This window comes from Melospiza melodia, chromosome 2 (assembly GCF_035770615.1).
Source record: "Melospiza melodia melodia isolate bMelMel2 chromosome 2, bMelMel2.pri, whole genome shotgun sequence".
NCBI classification, from domain to species: domain Eukaryota; kingdom Metazoa; phylum Chordata; class Aves; order Passeriformes; family Passerellidae; genus Melospiza; species Melospiza melodia.
Genome location: NC_086195.1, coordinates 138839757 through 138855811, shown reverse-complemented (window position 1 = coordinate 138855811; position 16055 = coordinate 138839757). Strand labels below are relative to the sequence as shown.

General features: G+C 46.7%; 2 protein-coding genes across 3 annotated transcripts in view; one reads left to right on the top strand and one right to left on the bottom strand.

Annotated features, from left to right (window-relative positions):
• Nucleotides 1-890: 890 nt before the first annotated feature.
• On the bottom strand, nucleotides 891-8747 carry ACP6 (acid phosphatase 6, lysophosphatidic). Its single transcript, XM_063150089.1, has 10 exons — nucleotides 8553-8747; nucleotides 7031-7162; nucleotides 6807-6937; nucleotides 6075-6154; nucleotides 5234-5345; nucleotides 3660-3792; nucleotides 2823-2926; nucleotides 1550-1645; nucleotides 1186-1351; nucleotides 891-1071 (listed from the first exon to the last, which is right to left on the bottom strand). The coding sequence occupies exons 1-10, from the start codon at nucleotides 8745-8747 to the stop codon at nucleotides 946-948; spliced, it is 1275 nt and encodes a 424-aa protein (XP_063006159.1). The 3' UTR covers nucleotides 891-945.
• The window catches only part of GJA8 (gap junction protein alpha 8), a 76015-nt gene continuing 61260 nt past the window's right edge, over nucleotides 1301-16055 (top strand). For both annotated transcript variants that reach the window (XM_063150099.1, XM_063150096.1), the window contains exon 1: nucleotides 1301-1441. The gene's annotated coding sequence lies outside the window, so the exon portion shown is untranslated. The remainder of the gene's footprint in view (nucleotides 1442-16055) is intronic.

Below are 16055 nucleotides of genomic sequence, written 5' to 3'. Positions count from 1 at the left end.
CTTTGAGCTGCTCAAGTGGATGGCATCCCTGCCCATGGCAGGGGGTTGGGACTATATCATCTTTAAGGTCCCTTCCAATCCAAACCATTCTGGTTCTATGATTTTGGCAACATTGTGATTCTTACAGGAAAAGCTGTCATCTCAGCCAGAAGTAGTGCTGTTGGTTAGTGCTCTATTCCTATTTCAGCAAGGGCAAAATAGGTCACTGCTGCCCAAAGCTGAAGTTGATAGCAGCTCCCCAGACTTCCTTGTTTAAAGCACATTAAGCAGAGTTCACCAAGATTGTGTGTTCTTGTACTTGGCCCACTGTGGTTGTTCTGCATGTTCATGGCAGAATTTCCATAATTAGAGGAGTGCAGGGAAGAGGTTTGGAGGCTTGCTGTCCCTTTGAAGATGTTTCCTGTGCACGAAAATGCCCTCAAGAAGATGGGGTAGCTAAATGCTGTGCAATTAGGGAGGCTCATCTGTCTGCACAAAGCAACCCTCCAAAATGCCAAAAGAAAGGGAAAGGCACAATGGCTTCTGCAGTTTACCAAACATAAAATCAATGTTATGTCAAAGCTTTCAAGGCTGGTAGCACAGAGCACGCTGGGCTTCATCCCACAGTCCCAGCATATGAGGAAGAGGCATGTTTTGTCAATATTCCTGATACAGATGGGCAATTTTAAATGGTCTGTTCTCACCCTCGCTGTTTTCAGCCTCTCCCTGCTTTTGTGTGGTCACCTCAGAAGTAAACTCGAGCCATTCTGTCACGTGGCTTCTTTCAGCCTGCTGCTAACAGTGTAAAGTGACACTGTGCCACCCTGTGTCTGGTAGGAAAATGTCCCCTCATCTAAAATACATTTGCAATAGAGAAGGCTAGCAAGGACATAAAGAAAAATAGTCGAAGATTGTGACAATAAATTGTGACTAACTTTAATTTATAACTAATTATGAGTTAGTTTTTCAAGTCCTGTCCACTTTGCAGCACAGGCTGTTGTACTTCTCTGGAGTGAGTGAGTACCGTGAAATAACATCCAGAAATTCTTCGAGTGGGCAGAGACCTGTTTTACAGCCTTTCACCACTTTCTCCTGCAAGGCAAAGAGACAGAATCACAGATGTTGTGCACTGCCAAAGCCCTTTTTTGCTGCATGGTGGAACCACAAGCCCAAGATTTGCAGGAGGGACTTGCCACGGGATCTCACCTCTCCCTGGTAGGTCATGCGCACAAACCACTCCTTGGTGCGCCGGTGCTGGTACAATTCCAGGGCCACATCAGCAGCATAAGGTGGCCACTTGTTATCAAAGGTGCCCAGTGCCAGCAGGAGAGGAATAAGAGTGGAGTCATGAGAAGCGTAGAGGAAGAGCTTTCTGGAAAAAAAAAAAACAGGAAAAGACAGACCTGGAATGTCAGTTGTGTTCCTCCATGGATAGGCAGTAGGACTCATGCTTTTTTAGCAGGTGAGCACTCCTTTTAATCCCACACATTCAATGTCTTTCTGAACCAGTTTTTCACAGTGCCATCAAGTTAGAATTTATAATGATTAGAGGACGAGTTCTGTGCTGTACCTGGCCTTTTCAGCTGGATTTGAGGGATTTACTGCTGCTTTAATGTTCTTCTCCAAAGTATTGAGCAGGAGGCCAATGCTCATCTGAAGCATTTCTCTAGAAAAGAAGCGGAAATAAATTTACTAGTTTTAAAACTTTCACACAATTATACATGAAAACTTGAGAACCTGCTTTTCTCTTATGATTTGATCACCTGCACTGAGTGTAGCTAAGAACTATTAAATGCAATTAATATGGCCAGTTTTTAGTTCATCTGTTGTGCAGTCACCACTCTAATGTGACTGCAGAATGGGAGATGTCTTAACAATAGTCTCATGAGGTGTGGCCATGTAAATGACAATCTAGAAACTCTTTGATTATTCTCTGGACTGTTTTGTTTCCCTGGTATGGTTTTTGAGTAATCTGGGGAAGATGACTGCTGCAAAACAGCAGCTGAAGTGGTTGGGGTCTTTGGTGAGGAGGGGCAGGATTCAAGAAAGTGGCTGTTACATTTAAAAAGTAGTTTTTATCCTCTTATTAAAGAAAAGAGATTATACAATATCTGGTGGGAAGAAACTCCCTCTATCTAATGAATACATCAGTGGAAATGGAAGATGTGTGTGACTAACTCTCCTGGGTGTTGTGGCAATGGGGTAAATCAGTCTTTCATTACCTGAGATCTCTAATACATGGTAAAGAAAAGACAGTCCTGTACTACCACCTGAGAAGAGCCAGTGAATGTGGCAGCTGCAAATGAATCTGAAAGGAAAATGACTGCTAGGCTAGCAACTCAGCCAGCCTTTACAAACAACTGTGGAGGAGGTAATTAGCTGCACGTAGCAGCAGATTCTCTCTGCATGTAGTTACATGTGTGCAGGGTCTGGCATCACTTTTTCCGCTAGCGCCAGCGCTTCTCAGCCAAGCTGTGCAGGTGCCATCCCTGGGAAAAGCTTCCCAGGCTGGAATTTGGACTGTACTTGTGCAACTGCAAGGGCAGCCTCAGGGCATGGGCTGGAAGCATCTCCTCTTTGCTTCTGCTTTTGCCACTGGTTCACTTAAACCTCGGTGGCAACTGAGGCCTTCACTACCTACCTCAGTGTGCAGTCCTTTTTCCTAGGGCTCAAGGTGCTGAACTTTACCTTGAGATGGCTGAGGCACAAAACTCATGGGTGGGCTCTGGTGGGGGAATGCAGCAGATGGGAAAGCATTTCTGTCTGCTGAAGTAAGCTGGTTTAGCACATGCACCCTAGGTAAGACAGCCACTGAGGCCAGAGGCATGGACACAGGCAATCACCTGGAACAAGTGTCTCCCAGAACGAAAAGCATGGAGTCAACACATCGGCGTTCCACCGTCGGCTGGAAGTTCTTCAGCGCAGGGAAGCTTGGCATATTGTGTGCCTGCAAGGAGGAATGCAGCAGAGTGGTAGGGTTTGACCCTTTCTGAACCCAGCCTGAAGACACATGGAGGGCTGCCCACAGAAAACAGCTGCCTGTGTCACCACTACAGTACTGTACTATGATACTCGTGAGGATTTTTAGGATGGTTTTAAACATACAGACTTGCTCTGTGCACCAAAAGGATGGATGTTTGTTCTTTAGGATCCAATTCCATGGGGAGTGTAACACATTGAGCCATTTCAGCTGGCAGACCAGTTATCATTAGCTCCAGCAAAAAAGAGGCACTAAGGAGGGGTAGAAATGTGTCCAGCTTCCTTCCAGCAGCAGAAGCAGTCTGGCTCACAGGCAGTGTGCTGGAACTGGCATTAAGATGACTGTTAGGTGCTGAGTGCCAAAAAAGGGAAAGCACTTTATAATGGGGAAGCAAGGCCCAATGTCTCTATTAGCTCTACATTACACTTGAAAGAAATACTTAGAGGACTGCAGGGAAGAGGTCTGGAGGCTTGCTGTCCCTGGATTTCAAGGTAAGAACAAAAATACTGGAGACAAGTCTTCATCCATCCCACAACCCCTTTTTCTAAAGGCCATGCTATTTCTAGAAGCATTCTGGGTTGCATAGAAAGCTGCTGGAGTGCACATGAGTATCTGTGGGTGCTGGCACTGTGATTTCCTCCATGTACATGGTAAGGGGATGTTTCTTTCTGTGATAGTGCAACAGAAAGGCTCAGCTCACCTGCTCAGCAGAAATGTTATCGAGGAGGACAAAAAAATCCAGAGACTCATCATCATTAATGCACATACTCTTCTTAATTTTTGCCAAGTCATCACAGATGCCTGGCTGGTGCATAGCATTCTCTGACTTATTCCTGTAAAGGAATTAAGAAAACCAAAAATTTTTTCACACACCAGGCTTTCTATCTTTTGTTTTTCTCATCACCCAGCCCAGTGGAGTTCTCCCACATCAGTGAGGAGTAGAAGAGAAGCACTGCAGCATATTGAGGGATTCCTGATGTTGGGATTCTGAGCTGCAGAAAGCACAGATGCTGTATCCAGATTTCAAGGATCAGAGCTGGCTCTCTGCTCTCCCAAACGCAGGAGGAAAAATTAAGATGAGATGTGAACACCCCAGAAGTGCCACCCCATAAGCAAGGGCTGTATATCAGCTAACAGATCTGGTCATACTGCAACAGTACAGGTCTGTGTCTTCTTTCATGAGGCCTTTAACTGCCTCATGAAAGAAGCAGCTTTAAACTGATTGCTGTATGGTGTGGGAAATGGGAAACACCTAGATACTCGCTTGTAGCTTAAATCCAACTTTTGCTTTGTTGGAAGCCATTTGCATCTTTATGCTGCTTTAAATTCTATTTTAAAAAATTTAGTTGAGAATATCCGTGCTGGCCATTGTAGTCCTTGGGTAGCTTGCAAGCTGAGGCAGTGCTTAGTGCAGCTCAAAACATCTACCTTGATATGGTCACAAAAGGTGCAGTTGGTGGGCAGAGTGGGGCAGGGAGCAGCAGACCCTGCAGTTGACTCCTTTTTTACAGGACAGGTGGTTTACACAAGGAGGCTGAATATGCTGCTTCTAGGGACTGTCACCTCACCACTGTCTAGACCAATCCTTTGCTGCAGAGTCAAACACTGCACAGTGAGCTCTTGCAAGTGAATTCTGACAGCTCTTGAATTTTGGGCAAAAACATGCTAATGTACAATCCAGCCAAAGTGTAATATATCTGCCTCTCTTTTTCATTTTCTGCCCTGTGCCCAAACCTGGCACAGGCATTTCAGAGAACTTGAGTCCACAAACATGAGTGTTCTATGTAGGATCTTCCTTATTTCACTTCATTAGCCTTCATTAAATGTGTCAAGGCTGAGTATATTTCAGTTTCTTCAAGGTATGAATGCGACGGGAGTGCTGAAATAACCCCCAAACCAGAAGCTGAATATAAAAAGGAGGCCCAATATGTTCACACTTGAAAGGCTTGTTAAGACATGTAGATGACATTAATTCTGCCCTGCAGCAATGCTACAGACTAGCTGTACATTAGCTAGTAATGAATGTTTGCTAGACACAGACTAAATTAAACTGGTCTTTCAAGGAAAAGTCCCTATTTTATCTTCTTCTGCTGCCACTGCCTGGTGTATAATTCCACTTACCAAGTATTTTATACGACTAGCTAACCATTCCCAAAGAACAGTAAGTGGTAGGGGAAGAAATTGGGAAATGGGAAGAAAATGTGCTGTTGTAAATGACTACTGGTGAAACAAAACAGCAGTGAAGTCATACGGGGAGATATTGCTGGCAATTACCTGGTCATGTCTTTCAGGCGCCGGCAGTTCTGGTAATTGGGGTAGAGTATTTCAGTGCATGCTTCATCAGTGACAATGACTGGAACTTCAAGAGTAACTTTGGAACAAGGATCTGTGGAACAAGAAGGAAGTTTCTGTGATCAGTAGTGCATCTGTGTTTCTTTAGACTGCTTTATAATCACTCCCGCAGTCTTTGTGCTCAAGTCCAGTGTTATCAACTAGCAATTTCCCTCGAGCTATCTATCACCTGCAACACAAGCCACTGTACTTGTTTCTGTGCATTTATTTCCACAGGGATGCCTGCTGTGCACCTTGCAAAGCTTCCCACTTCTGTGTTCGTTTTTCTTAGTGCCAAAAATTAGTCTCTGTGTCATGAAGTGTAAGGAGCTCTGGTAAGTCACTTCTACTTGTTAGTGGAACTGAATGTGGAAGGAGCAGATGCGAGATCTTTAAAATGCAGAGCATATTTTTAGAACAAGTAGTTACCAACTGCAGGATACAGGTGAAAGTTACTCCAGATACTGAACTTGTATCCAAGACTCTTGGGTTTCCCTGAGAAACCTTTTTCTGATGTGTGAACTTTTTGCCTTCTTGATTTTGAAGAGGGTTAACACTAACCTCCTCAGCAGGTCTGAAAGAGCAGCAGAAAGATACGCAAGGAGAGGGAACAAGTGACAAGGTGGTAAAGAACTACAGGACCAGGAGAACTGAGGAAGGGAGCCAAGTGCAAAGAACCGAGGAAGAAGTAACAACTAGGAGCCAGAGAGAGTTAGGATACAGAAGGTGTGAGCATCTAGGGAAGACTAAGCAAGGAAAGGCACTACTCAGAAATCTCCCCAACCTTCTTTCTGCTCTTGGTACAGCCCAGCTAGCACGCAGCGTGTGGACTCCAGATTCCGGACAATATTAGTGGAACGGATGCTGAAAGAGAGAAAGCAGTTTGTGAGGCAGCACTTTCTCCTTCATGTTAACATGGCTGCAGCGGGGAGGTCTTGCTGGAACTGAGGATTCCACCATGGCTTTGGAAATCTGTGGTAGGACTCATCTTTTGTCACTATAGATATCTTAGGTAGACACCTATAATCTGAACTGCCCTTTAACTGCTTGTCAGAGATAGTGGAGATAAACTGGCACTTCTCTGGTGTGATTTTTTTTTTTTATCTCATCCTAAGCCAGATGCTCTCAGCATTACTGATGTGAGCAGCAGGGGTTGCTTCATCTCACTGAACTTCAGCTGTTTGCAGTGAGTTAAAGAGTGCTCCAGAAATGCCTGTTTCTCTTTGTGGTGTTATGCTCACCACGAAAGTGCATAACAGCACTGCCAGTGGCTCAGCCTAGGTGAGATGAATCTGTCCCTGGCATCACTCTCAGGACTGCTGGGCAATTGAATGCTTTGTGTCATGAGTAATTTCTAGTGTCAGGCTCTGCAGGCTAAGCAAAGATGAAGGCCCAGGGGGGCCAGACAGTTTGTTGTGGGGTGAAGAAGGATATGCTATCGAGTGTTCCCTAGCACAAGGCTACTGGTTAAGAGGCAGGAAGATAGCAAGGTCCAGGAGGGAACTGAGAGACTCACAAGACTTCAGCAGACTTAAATATTGGTGAAAGAAACTGGACTTCTTCCATATAGTTTCTCCTCAGCCGTTGCCCCAGGGTGTACATCTGCTTCATCCCCACACAGGTCAGCTGTCCTGCGGCTGCACCACCCTAAGAGCCAAGAGAAGGAGAGGTCTCCAGTGGACCATAGAAATAAAAAAGTCTACAGAGGAAAGAGGAATCCACCAGCAAATACACTCTTACCTTAAAAACAGTCTTACAGTATTCCTCATCCAAGAGCGAGGGAGGTTGAGGTCCTCCATTTAAGTCTGTCACCATGTAATCAAACTTAGTCCTAGGAGGTACATCCAAAAGAGTGGGTTGCCACTCCACCCGCTTCAAAACAAACAAACAAACAAACAAACTGCTTCAGTGGAAAAGTTTCAAGGGCATTAAACCAAGGACTTTTAAGAGCATTAAACTAAAGCTGGAGTATTACAGTGTCCTGGCTTGCCAACAACACAACACGGAGACAAAGGGATCTCTTTACACAGCTCATACAGAAATGAGAGCAGTGCTACTCTCTGGATTTGCAGATGTGATGTGCAGGAAATGCAGCACTTGCTTTACTTCCCTTACAGGAGAAGAATCTGTAGGAAATCACAATTGCTGCTCTTTGTTACACATCTGAAAGCTGCTACAGAAAACTACCTGAGTTAACCCCTGCTGCCTCCCAGGCCACCTCAGTGGAAGCTGGGGAAGCCAGATCCCTTGTGCTAACACTGAGGTAGGAGCCACACCTTTGCTGAGCACCTGTTCTGAGGTGCACAACTTGGCCTTGGAGTAAAGTCCCGGGATGCCCATCCCTGTATCCTGCCCCTGAGGGCTTCCTGTAGTTGCAGCAATTGTTCCCTCTGCTGTCATATGTCCCACTAATGTGCTATTGCTGTTCCACTTTAAAGAATCACAGAATTAATTAGGTTGGATGAGACCTCTGAGATCATCAAGCCCAACCTGTGACTGAACACCATTGTGTCAACCAGGCCTCAGTGCCACTTCCAGTCTTTCCTTAAACACCTCCAGGGACAGGCAACTCCTACACCTCCCTGGGCAGCCCATTCCAATGTCTAATCCCCCTCTTGGTAAAGAAATTTCTCCTAATGTCCAACCTGAACCTCCTGGGGCACAGATTAAAGACTGTCTCCTCTCCTCCTGCTGGGAGAAAAGACTGACCATAACTGGCTACAACTTCTTTTCAAGGAGTTGTAGAGAGTGATAAGGTCACCCCTAAGCTTCCTCATTTCCGGACCAAGCACCCCCAGCTCCCTCGGTGGCTTCTCCTAACACCTGTACTCCAGACCCTTCCCAGGTCCGTGGCCTTTCTCTGGCATCGCTCCAGCACCCCTCAATGTCCTTCCTGAACTGAGGCACCCAGAACTGGACAGGGACGATCCCTGCCCTGCTCCTGCTGCCGGCCAGGATGGCACTGGCCTCCTCGGCCACCTGGGCACATCGGGCTCACTTCAGTCGCTGTCAAGCAGCATCCCCGGCCTTTTTCAACTGGGCAGCTGTCCAGCCACTCGCGGCATGCGGTGCAAGCTCCCAATTCCCATTCTTTCCCCTCGGAAATGACTCCCGGTACCGCTCTCGGAAGGGGAACAAACGGCAAACCAGCAGGCTGCCGGCAGCGGGGCAGGAGCTCAGCAGCAGGCACGCCGCCGGCTCGGGCTCGGGGCACCTCCGCACCGCACCGCCCGTGCCCCGACCCGTCCCGTCCCGAGCTCACCGGCTCTATCCCCGGGATCGGCCGCAGCGGGGTGCGCGCCCCGTGCCGGAACAGGACCTGCACCAGCCTCAGCTCCAGATACCGCCGCCGCCCGGCCTCGCTGTCGCTCCACTCGGCGGCAGCCGCCGCCGCCCGGCGCCGCTGCGTCCAGGCAGCCAGGCCGCCCAGCACGCACAGCCGGAGCCCCCAGCCCATGGCGGCCCCGCCGGCCCGGCCGCCCGCACCGCGGGGAACAGTGGGAAGGGCAGTCCCCGGCCGAGCCCCGCCTGGAAACGGCCGCGGACGAGGACCAGGCGGGGACTGCGGCTCCCGGCGGGCGCCGCGCAGGGGAACGTTGTGGCGCTGGGCGGCACGGCCGGCGCCCGCCGCAGCCGGTGTTCGCGTGCCCGCTTTTCGTTACCTTCCCCGGGGACTCGCGCGCTGCCAGTGTGCCCAGTAACCCCGCGTAGCGTTCCAGGCGCGGGGAACAGTGGCTGGAAGGTGGCCCACTGTTAAAGGGGCGCCGGTCACAGGTGTGAAAAACGCCAGTCACTTGTTTTCAAAAATTTTAAAAAGTTTAATAGTAATAAAATGGTTAAAAAAATAGTAACACAAAAATTAGAGTGATAACAATCTGGGTAAACTCATTCAGGACAATATGAGACAATAAAAACAAAGAGTTAAGGATGTCCGGGTACCTTTTTCTGGGCATCACGAGACCGAAAAAGGACACATGTTAACAAAGGATTAACCCTTAAAAACAATAGCCTGTTGCATATTCATACACTTCATACATGATGCATAAATTCCATTCAAATATAGGATTCTGTCTGGTCATCGTCAACTTCTTCCTCCGAATCCTAACAGCGCCTTTGAGCCTTCAGTTAGTTTCTTCTGATAAGAGGGCAAGAAATTCCTTTTCTCTGAAACATTTGGGTGTCCTGTGGCTGCTATCTCGCTGCAAGTCCTTTCTTTTAAACAAAGCGTCTTACATAGCATAGTTTCTATTTTAACAATTTTTATAACCTAAAACTGTATTTAACACAGTACTTAAGAGAATTAATACAGCATTACCTTCTAACACAACACATATAACATTCATTTTAATATTTGCGAAAAGCCAATCATACAATACACGCATTTTTCACAGAGGGATTGAACTGAACCAGGTGTGCCCAGGTGGCCAAGGAGGCCAATGGCACCCTGGCCTGGAGCAGGAATTGTCCCTCTGTACTCGAACGCTGTGTCCAGCTCTGGGCTCTCACTTCAGAGAAGACCTTGAAGGGCTGGAGCGAGTCAGGGGAAGGGGCTGGAGCGTGAGTGCTGTGAGGGAGCTGGGGGTGTTGAGTCTGGAGAGAAGGAGGCTCAGGGGGCACCTCCCTGCTCTACAGCCACCCGAAAGCACGGTGTGCCCAGGGAGGTTTGGCCTCTGCCTTGAGCTGTGCCGGGGAGGTTCAGGTTGGACATTCAGAGGAATTTCTTCACACAAAAGGTGATTAGATGTCATAGACTTCTTTTATGAAAAATCCTTTCTTTAGGATTTTTCCTTCTAAGAAGCTGAGAGGCTTCAAGAACAAACTGTAAACATTGATTATCTGCTGCAGTAGAATGCAATAGGTGCATCTGTGATTGCCCATGTTAGATGTTTGTAATTAATGGCCAGTCACAGTGAGCTGGCTTGGACACAGATTCCGAGACAGACCCTTTGTTATCATTCTTTCTTTTTCTATTCTTAGCTAGCCTTCTGATGAAATCCTTTCTTATATTCTTTTTAGTATAGTTTTAATGTAATATATATCATAAAATAATAAATCAAGCCTTCTGAAACATGGAGTCAGATCCTCATCTCTTCCCTCACCCAAAAACCCCTGTGAACACCGTCACAATTAGATATTGGAATGGGGTGCCCAGGGAGGTGCTGGAGTCATAATCCCTGGAGGTGTTTGAGGGAGCAGGGCAAGGGTGAAGGAGAAAGAGGAGGGAGAGGATGGTGACCTGCACCAAGGCCAGAGGGAGGAGCTGCTGCAGGTGGTGTGAGGCTGGCACAGACACCGGGATGTGCAGAGCAGGGATTTTGGTCATCTCGTGTCTCTCAAAGCCCTGCAGTCCTGAAAGGGTTGCCTGAGTTTTCTGAGCTTGAGAGTATGTGAAACACAGAGGCACAACAAAAGCAGAGAGAGAAGGGGAAAAAATATTTCAGAAGCCAAGGAAATAACAAATGAAGGAATCAAGCCTGAATTTTGTGTTGCAAGAGGGTGAGGGGTCAGGAATGCTGAAGGGAGAGGGAACAGGAAAAATTAGTTAAGAGGGAGAGGGAGGGAGGGTGGAAGAGAGATAGAGGTGATGTGATAGAATTGAGCAGGGAGAGAGGCTCACGCTGAATTTATTTGTATTTCCACTCAAATGTTACCCTGGAAGAAAACCCCAGTTCCTGTGAAGTTGTGAAGCCTGGGACTGCAGGGTCCCTCCTGGGTGGCCCTGGCTGCTGCCAAGCAGCATTACTGGTGAGATATATTTTAGAGTACCCCATGCCACAGCAGGTGCCTGCAATTAGAGGAGAGATCTCCAAAATAGCAGGTGGCTGTCAATTTTTTAGCAAATGGTGTTGCCCTGATTTTTTTCCTTTGTCCAACTGTGTAGAAATTTATTCTAAGATGCACCATCTTTACAGAAACATTTTCAAAGGACCTGTTATTTTTACCCTTCTGTTGCTTTTTGTGACCAGACGAGGAGCAGAAGGCTAATCCAATGGCCACCGGGGTGAAATTTTTTTCACTGAAGGAAAGTAATGAGCTCTAATGAACAAACAAGTTTCAGGAAACTTTCCACTCTGAAAGCAGAGTGCAAATTTCCTCCTGGTTGGAATTTAACCAAAATGCAATGATTGCTGTCATTGCGAAATATTAGATTGCTATCATTTGCCTTTTACCGTGCTGCAAAAATGTTTCACACCTCAGAACACTCTGGTTTTATAGGTTTGCATTTATATCTTCCTTTTTTTTGAAGAGGAAACTGAGTCACAGTGAGCTTTGTAGTTTGACCAAGTCACACAGTCATTGTGTGGCTGATAAATTGATAAGGTGTGAGGCCTGAGTTTTGTAGTTTGACCAAGTCTCACAGTTGTTGTGTGGCTGGCATATTGATAAGGTGTGAGGCCAATTAGCATGATTAGGTTTTTTTGTTCCACATGTGGATTGAAATTAAATCATGCTTAAAAAAAGAAATAATTTAACGTAATGAGTTGGTGTGGTTTATTAAGTTAACATCTTGTCCCTGAACAAAGGTAAAGGATGGCCAGGTTGGATGGGGCTCTGAGATACCTGGTCTAGTTGGTGGTGTCCCTGCCCATGGGGGGTTTGGAAATGGATGATTTTCAAGGTGCCCTTCCAACCCAAACCATTCTATCATTCTATGAAAGATCTTTAACTCCTTATGGCGTGAATCAGAGATTTACCATAAAATGTTTGTATGGTAGAGGCACTAATAGCATTTGAATGCCCCTTAGGGAGTTGGGTTTATTTCCCCCTGATTTATAGGGGTCAGAAAATAGACATGTTGCCCTGACTTCTTTGGTTCCTTTCCCAAGTGCATTTTGCTCAGCGAGGAAAGTGAACTGGAAATGTTCTCCCACAGCTCTTCACCACACAGGCTGCAGCTGGGCTGGGAGCCTGCCTGCTGGAGAAAGGTGGCTTAACCAGCCTGGTGTGAGTGCCCAAAGTGGGCCACAAGCAGCTCCTGCCAAGCTTGATATCTCTGTGTGCCAGCCTTGTTTTGGGGCAGCTCCACCTCTGGGTGGAGGACGGGCTGCTCTGCTGTAGCACAAAGTGCTTTCCTGCCCTTCCAAAAAGCTTCTTCCACGCCAAAATGTTCCCATGGCTGGTTTTTTGAGTGCAGTGAAGGTGCTTTCACTCAGGTCCCTTGAAGGGATCACTGAAATCTCAAATGCAATATGGGCAGGAGTTTGTGCAGGATTCATGTTCAGGATCACAGGCTGCAGCATCCTGCAGCCAAAAGAGCTTTCTCCATTCCCAACTCTGGAGCTAATGGTGGTGTCTCTGTGTCCTGCAAGGACTGCTGACCACAGTGGCTGTTATAAACCAGTCAGTCTGGGCTTGGAAGCTGTATTGCCTTCACAAAGGGCTGAACTTTATAAATAAATTGTTTGAGTGTGCTGTGCAGCTTCCTGTGGAGCCGTATCTCTCTTGTCTCCTCCAGTCTGTCTGTTGTGGTGAACCTTGTAGGCAGCTGCTTTGTGAGCAAGGCGCCTGGGGAAATGGAAGGAATGTTTCCACTCCTAAAGTCTGTGATCCTTTGGGGTGGATTTGGCAAAAATAAACCCCTAAATGCCACCACAGACCGAGCCCTCCCTGCAAGGCACCATTCGTGGTACACTGTACAGATCTGAAGCATCTTGTCTCATTTTCTGCATGCTTTCACATCAGTGCTTTACCTTCCAGCAGAGAAATGATGTGTGTCGATACACAGAGGTCATAATTCAATTTCTGAATTCCTGCAGGTTTTGTGGGAGAGTCCTGGAAGTCAGACTTGTCATATTTAGGGCTGGCATTGTGAGGGGATTTTTGGAGATTTTCTTTTATGTGTTTTAGAAACAGGTCATCAGACAGCTGGTGGTTGGTAGTTTCCTGCCTCTTTTACCTGGGAAGATGTGGCTTTCCCTCACTTTTCTTTGTCATTTCCAGGCTTGGGCATTTGGTCGTTGTCCGTGTGGCAGTGGCAGAGCTGGAAGCTGGCTGTGTGCTGGCGATGGCCCGACTGTGCCAAGGTTCAGCCCCTGCCCAGTAACCCAGAGCAGAAGATGCATTCCCTGCCTTCTGTTTTTCTTTTGTTCCAACTTTGTCATCCTAAACTGGATGATGCCTGCAGCCATCTGCTGCATTTGGTAGTGTGCAGCATCACGCCGACTCAATTATGCGTCGCTCTGGGAGAACAGCAGGCTGGTTTTCCCTTCAGCTTTGAGAGAGTGTTTTTCCCTTGCACAGGAAGGCTGGGGGAAGCAGGAGCCTCCAGAAGCAAGCTGGATAAGCTGTTCCCAGCCATGTCAGGTGGACTCTCCGTGCCTGTGCAGTCCAGGTGTGGTGGGAGAGCTGCCAGTCTGTCGCCGTGCCCGAGATGCTGCATCCTGGGACTCGGTGCTCTGATGCCGTGGCAGATGTACTCCCCTGTGGCAGCACTTAACCATTTGGCACTTCTAAGCTTTATCACCTCATTTACTTTTCGTGGATATATATCAAACCAAGGGTATTTCTATTAGACCAAGTGTTTTGGGATGAGGTGAAATTAAAAAGGAGATGGTGTAAGTGTAAATTACATTTGCTGCTTTTCAAAACAGCCAGGAGAGAAGGGCTGCCAAGAGATGATGTTGAGCCTTACAGACCCCTAGCAAAGTTGTTTTGTCATGCTTTCATACTCAGAGAGAAGTGACCATGCAGGAGGATTTATATGTGTGATTCAGCCTGTGACATCAGTCTTCTTCCTGTGGTGGGTAGAGGAGACATAACCGAAATCTGGGTTGAAATGTTGGTGGTTTGGGTTTTTTTCCTTCTTTTTTTCTTTTTCTTCCTTTTTTTTACCTGCAGGTATAGAATAAGTTTTGAGACTGCAGGACTGTTTCATGTTTTCTTCTTCACTTTCCCTGCAGGTAGTGGACTTCATGGGTTTCAACATGCAGCCACTCACATTTGCTGTTTGAATCCTTCTGGGCTGTCCATAGTGCCCTGATCCTTTTTCCCCTTCAGGGAATTCTCCTCTTCATTACATGAGGATAGGGGTCAGATCAAGTGGTGGGGAGCTAGAAAACAGGGACTTGTGCTATTTACATTTAAGACATTTCTGGCCCCACCAGCTGTTCCATGCGCGTTATTTTCAGAAGGGCAATAATCCACAGGAGGTCAAGAGGGTGGAATTGTGCGAATATATTGGGTGGAGGAAATCAAGACACTTGGGAGCACCCAGGCCTTGTCATGACAGAGAGTCTGGATCCCAGATGATTCTGGCTGGGAGAACTCAAGGAGAGTTCTCAAAGTGCTGCTTGCATGGCTAGGAAAGGCTGCTCAGCTGGGTGTTTGTTAGCTGTTTTCAAGAGTCATCTATGTTTACACTGCTGGCAGGACCACCTGTTCTTTTTTTTGAACAATAATATGTGTGTGTGTGTAAATATATATTGCTGCATTTCTGCATTTATTTTTAGCCCTTTCTAAAAACCCCCGACAGGTTTGAAAGATGCTGTGGATTGTGAATGGTGCCTGGCGGCATTGCTCACATTGATGGTTGTCAGAATTCCCATGCCAAATCTCTGCTTTGAAAGGTTTATAACTCATCATCTATTCTTGATCCTGCAGCTCTCATACCCTGGAAAAAATAAAGTAAAATAGAATAAAATAACAAAAAACAAGGAACTTTTTAAAAACAGCATTTTCCTCTACAGGTTTGTGGAAATCAGACTTATTGGTTTAACCAAGAGCTTTTTCAAAGCAGACATTGAGTCTTGTCACTTTATTTTTCAGCACCTAATTGCAAATGTGTGGCAAGTCTCTTTAACGTGTTTCATGTGGTCAAATGGAGAAGCTGTTTTGCATATCAGGCTGATACAGGCACTGAATGGTGTAAAATTTCAGGGAGCCAACAGTGGTTAGCTCCCCACCATCAGCTCTAAGGAAGCATAAAACCAACTGAATTATGGCAGAGTTTGGGCAATCTCCACATCTGGGGTGACACCAGTTGCAGAATCAAAGGGTGAATGCTCCTCTTATCGAGAACTAGCAGAGACATGAGACATACTGTGGTTTTTTTACATTCATAACTAAAGGACATGCATTTAGCTATTTTGTGCAATCAACCAGAGAAATCCAGCACTAAGCAGCAGTTGATAATTTTAAGAAATACATAGTTATCACTTATTAATTTCATGGTCCATAGTTTGGAAGTGTCTCCCATCCATGCAGTGCACAGCAGGTTGCAGTTGTTAATCTGCACCATTCCCAGGTGAAATCCTACACACATCCTGATGAGTCCTGGTGCCCACCCAGAAGAGAGGATGTTGGGAGGGGATTTAACAGAGTGCCCTGGTGCTGCTGAGAACCCATGGCGGAACAGGAACCTGAGTCGTGCAACAGTGCTAGAGGAAGTGAACTGCATCTCTTCTGAGGATTTTCCCAGGTTTGGAAAGCTGTTGGAATGTTGGCTGCAGACAGTACATTTGTATGCAGGCAGTAGGCACTAATTCAGAACACGAAGGTAATGAACTTGAAACTGGGTCCTGACACACGGTGAGGAATGTGGAGGGAGCACTGGGAACTTGAGCTGAATCAAAGTCAGGCTAATTTCTCATGCAGCATTCAGCAGGCCGTTCAAACTCAGATTATCTTTTGGCAGATGGGAATAGCACTTATTCCCTGTCTCTGCAGGAAGGCTGTGAGGTAGCAAAAGTACATGCAGAAGCCTTTGTATGTGCAGGAGCTCAGCTGTTTTTTCACACTGTATTAGCAGCTGTTTGAGTGACAGGTA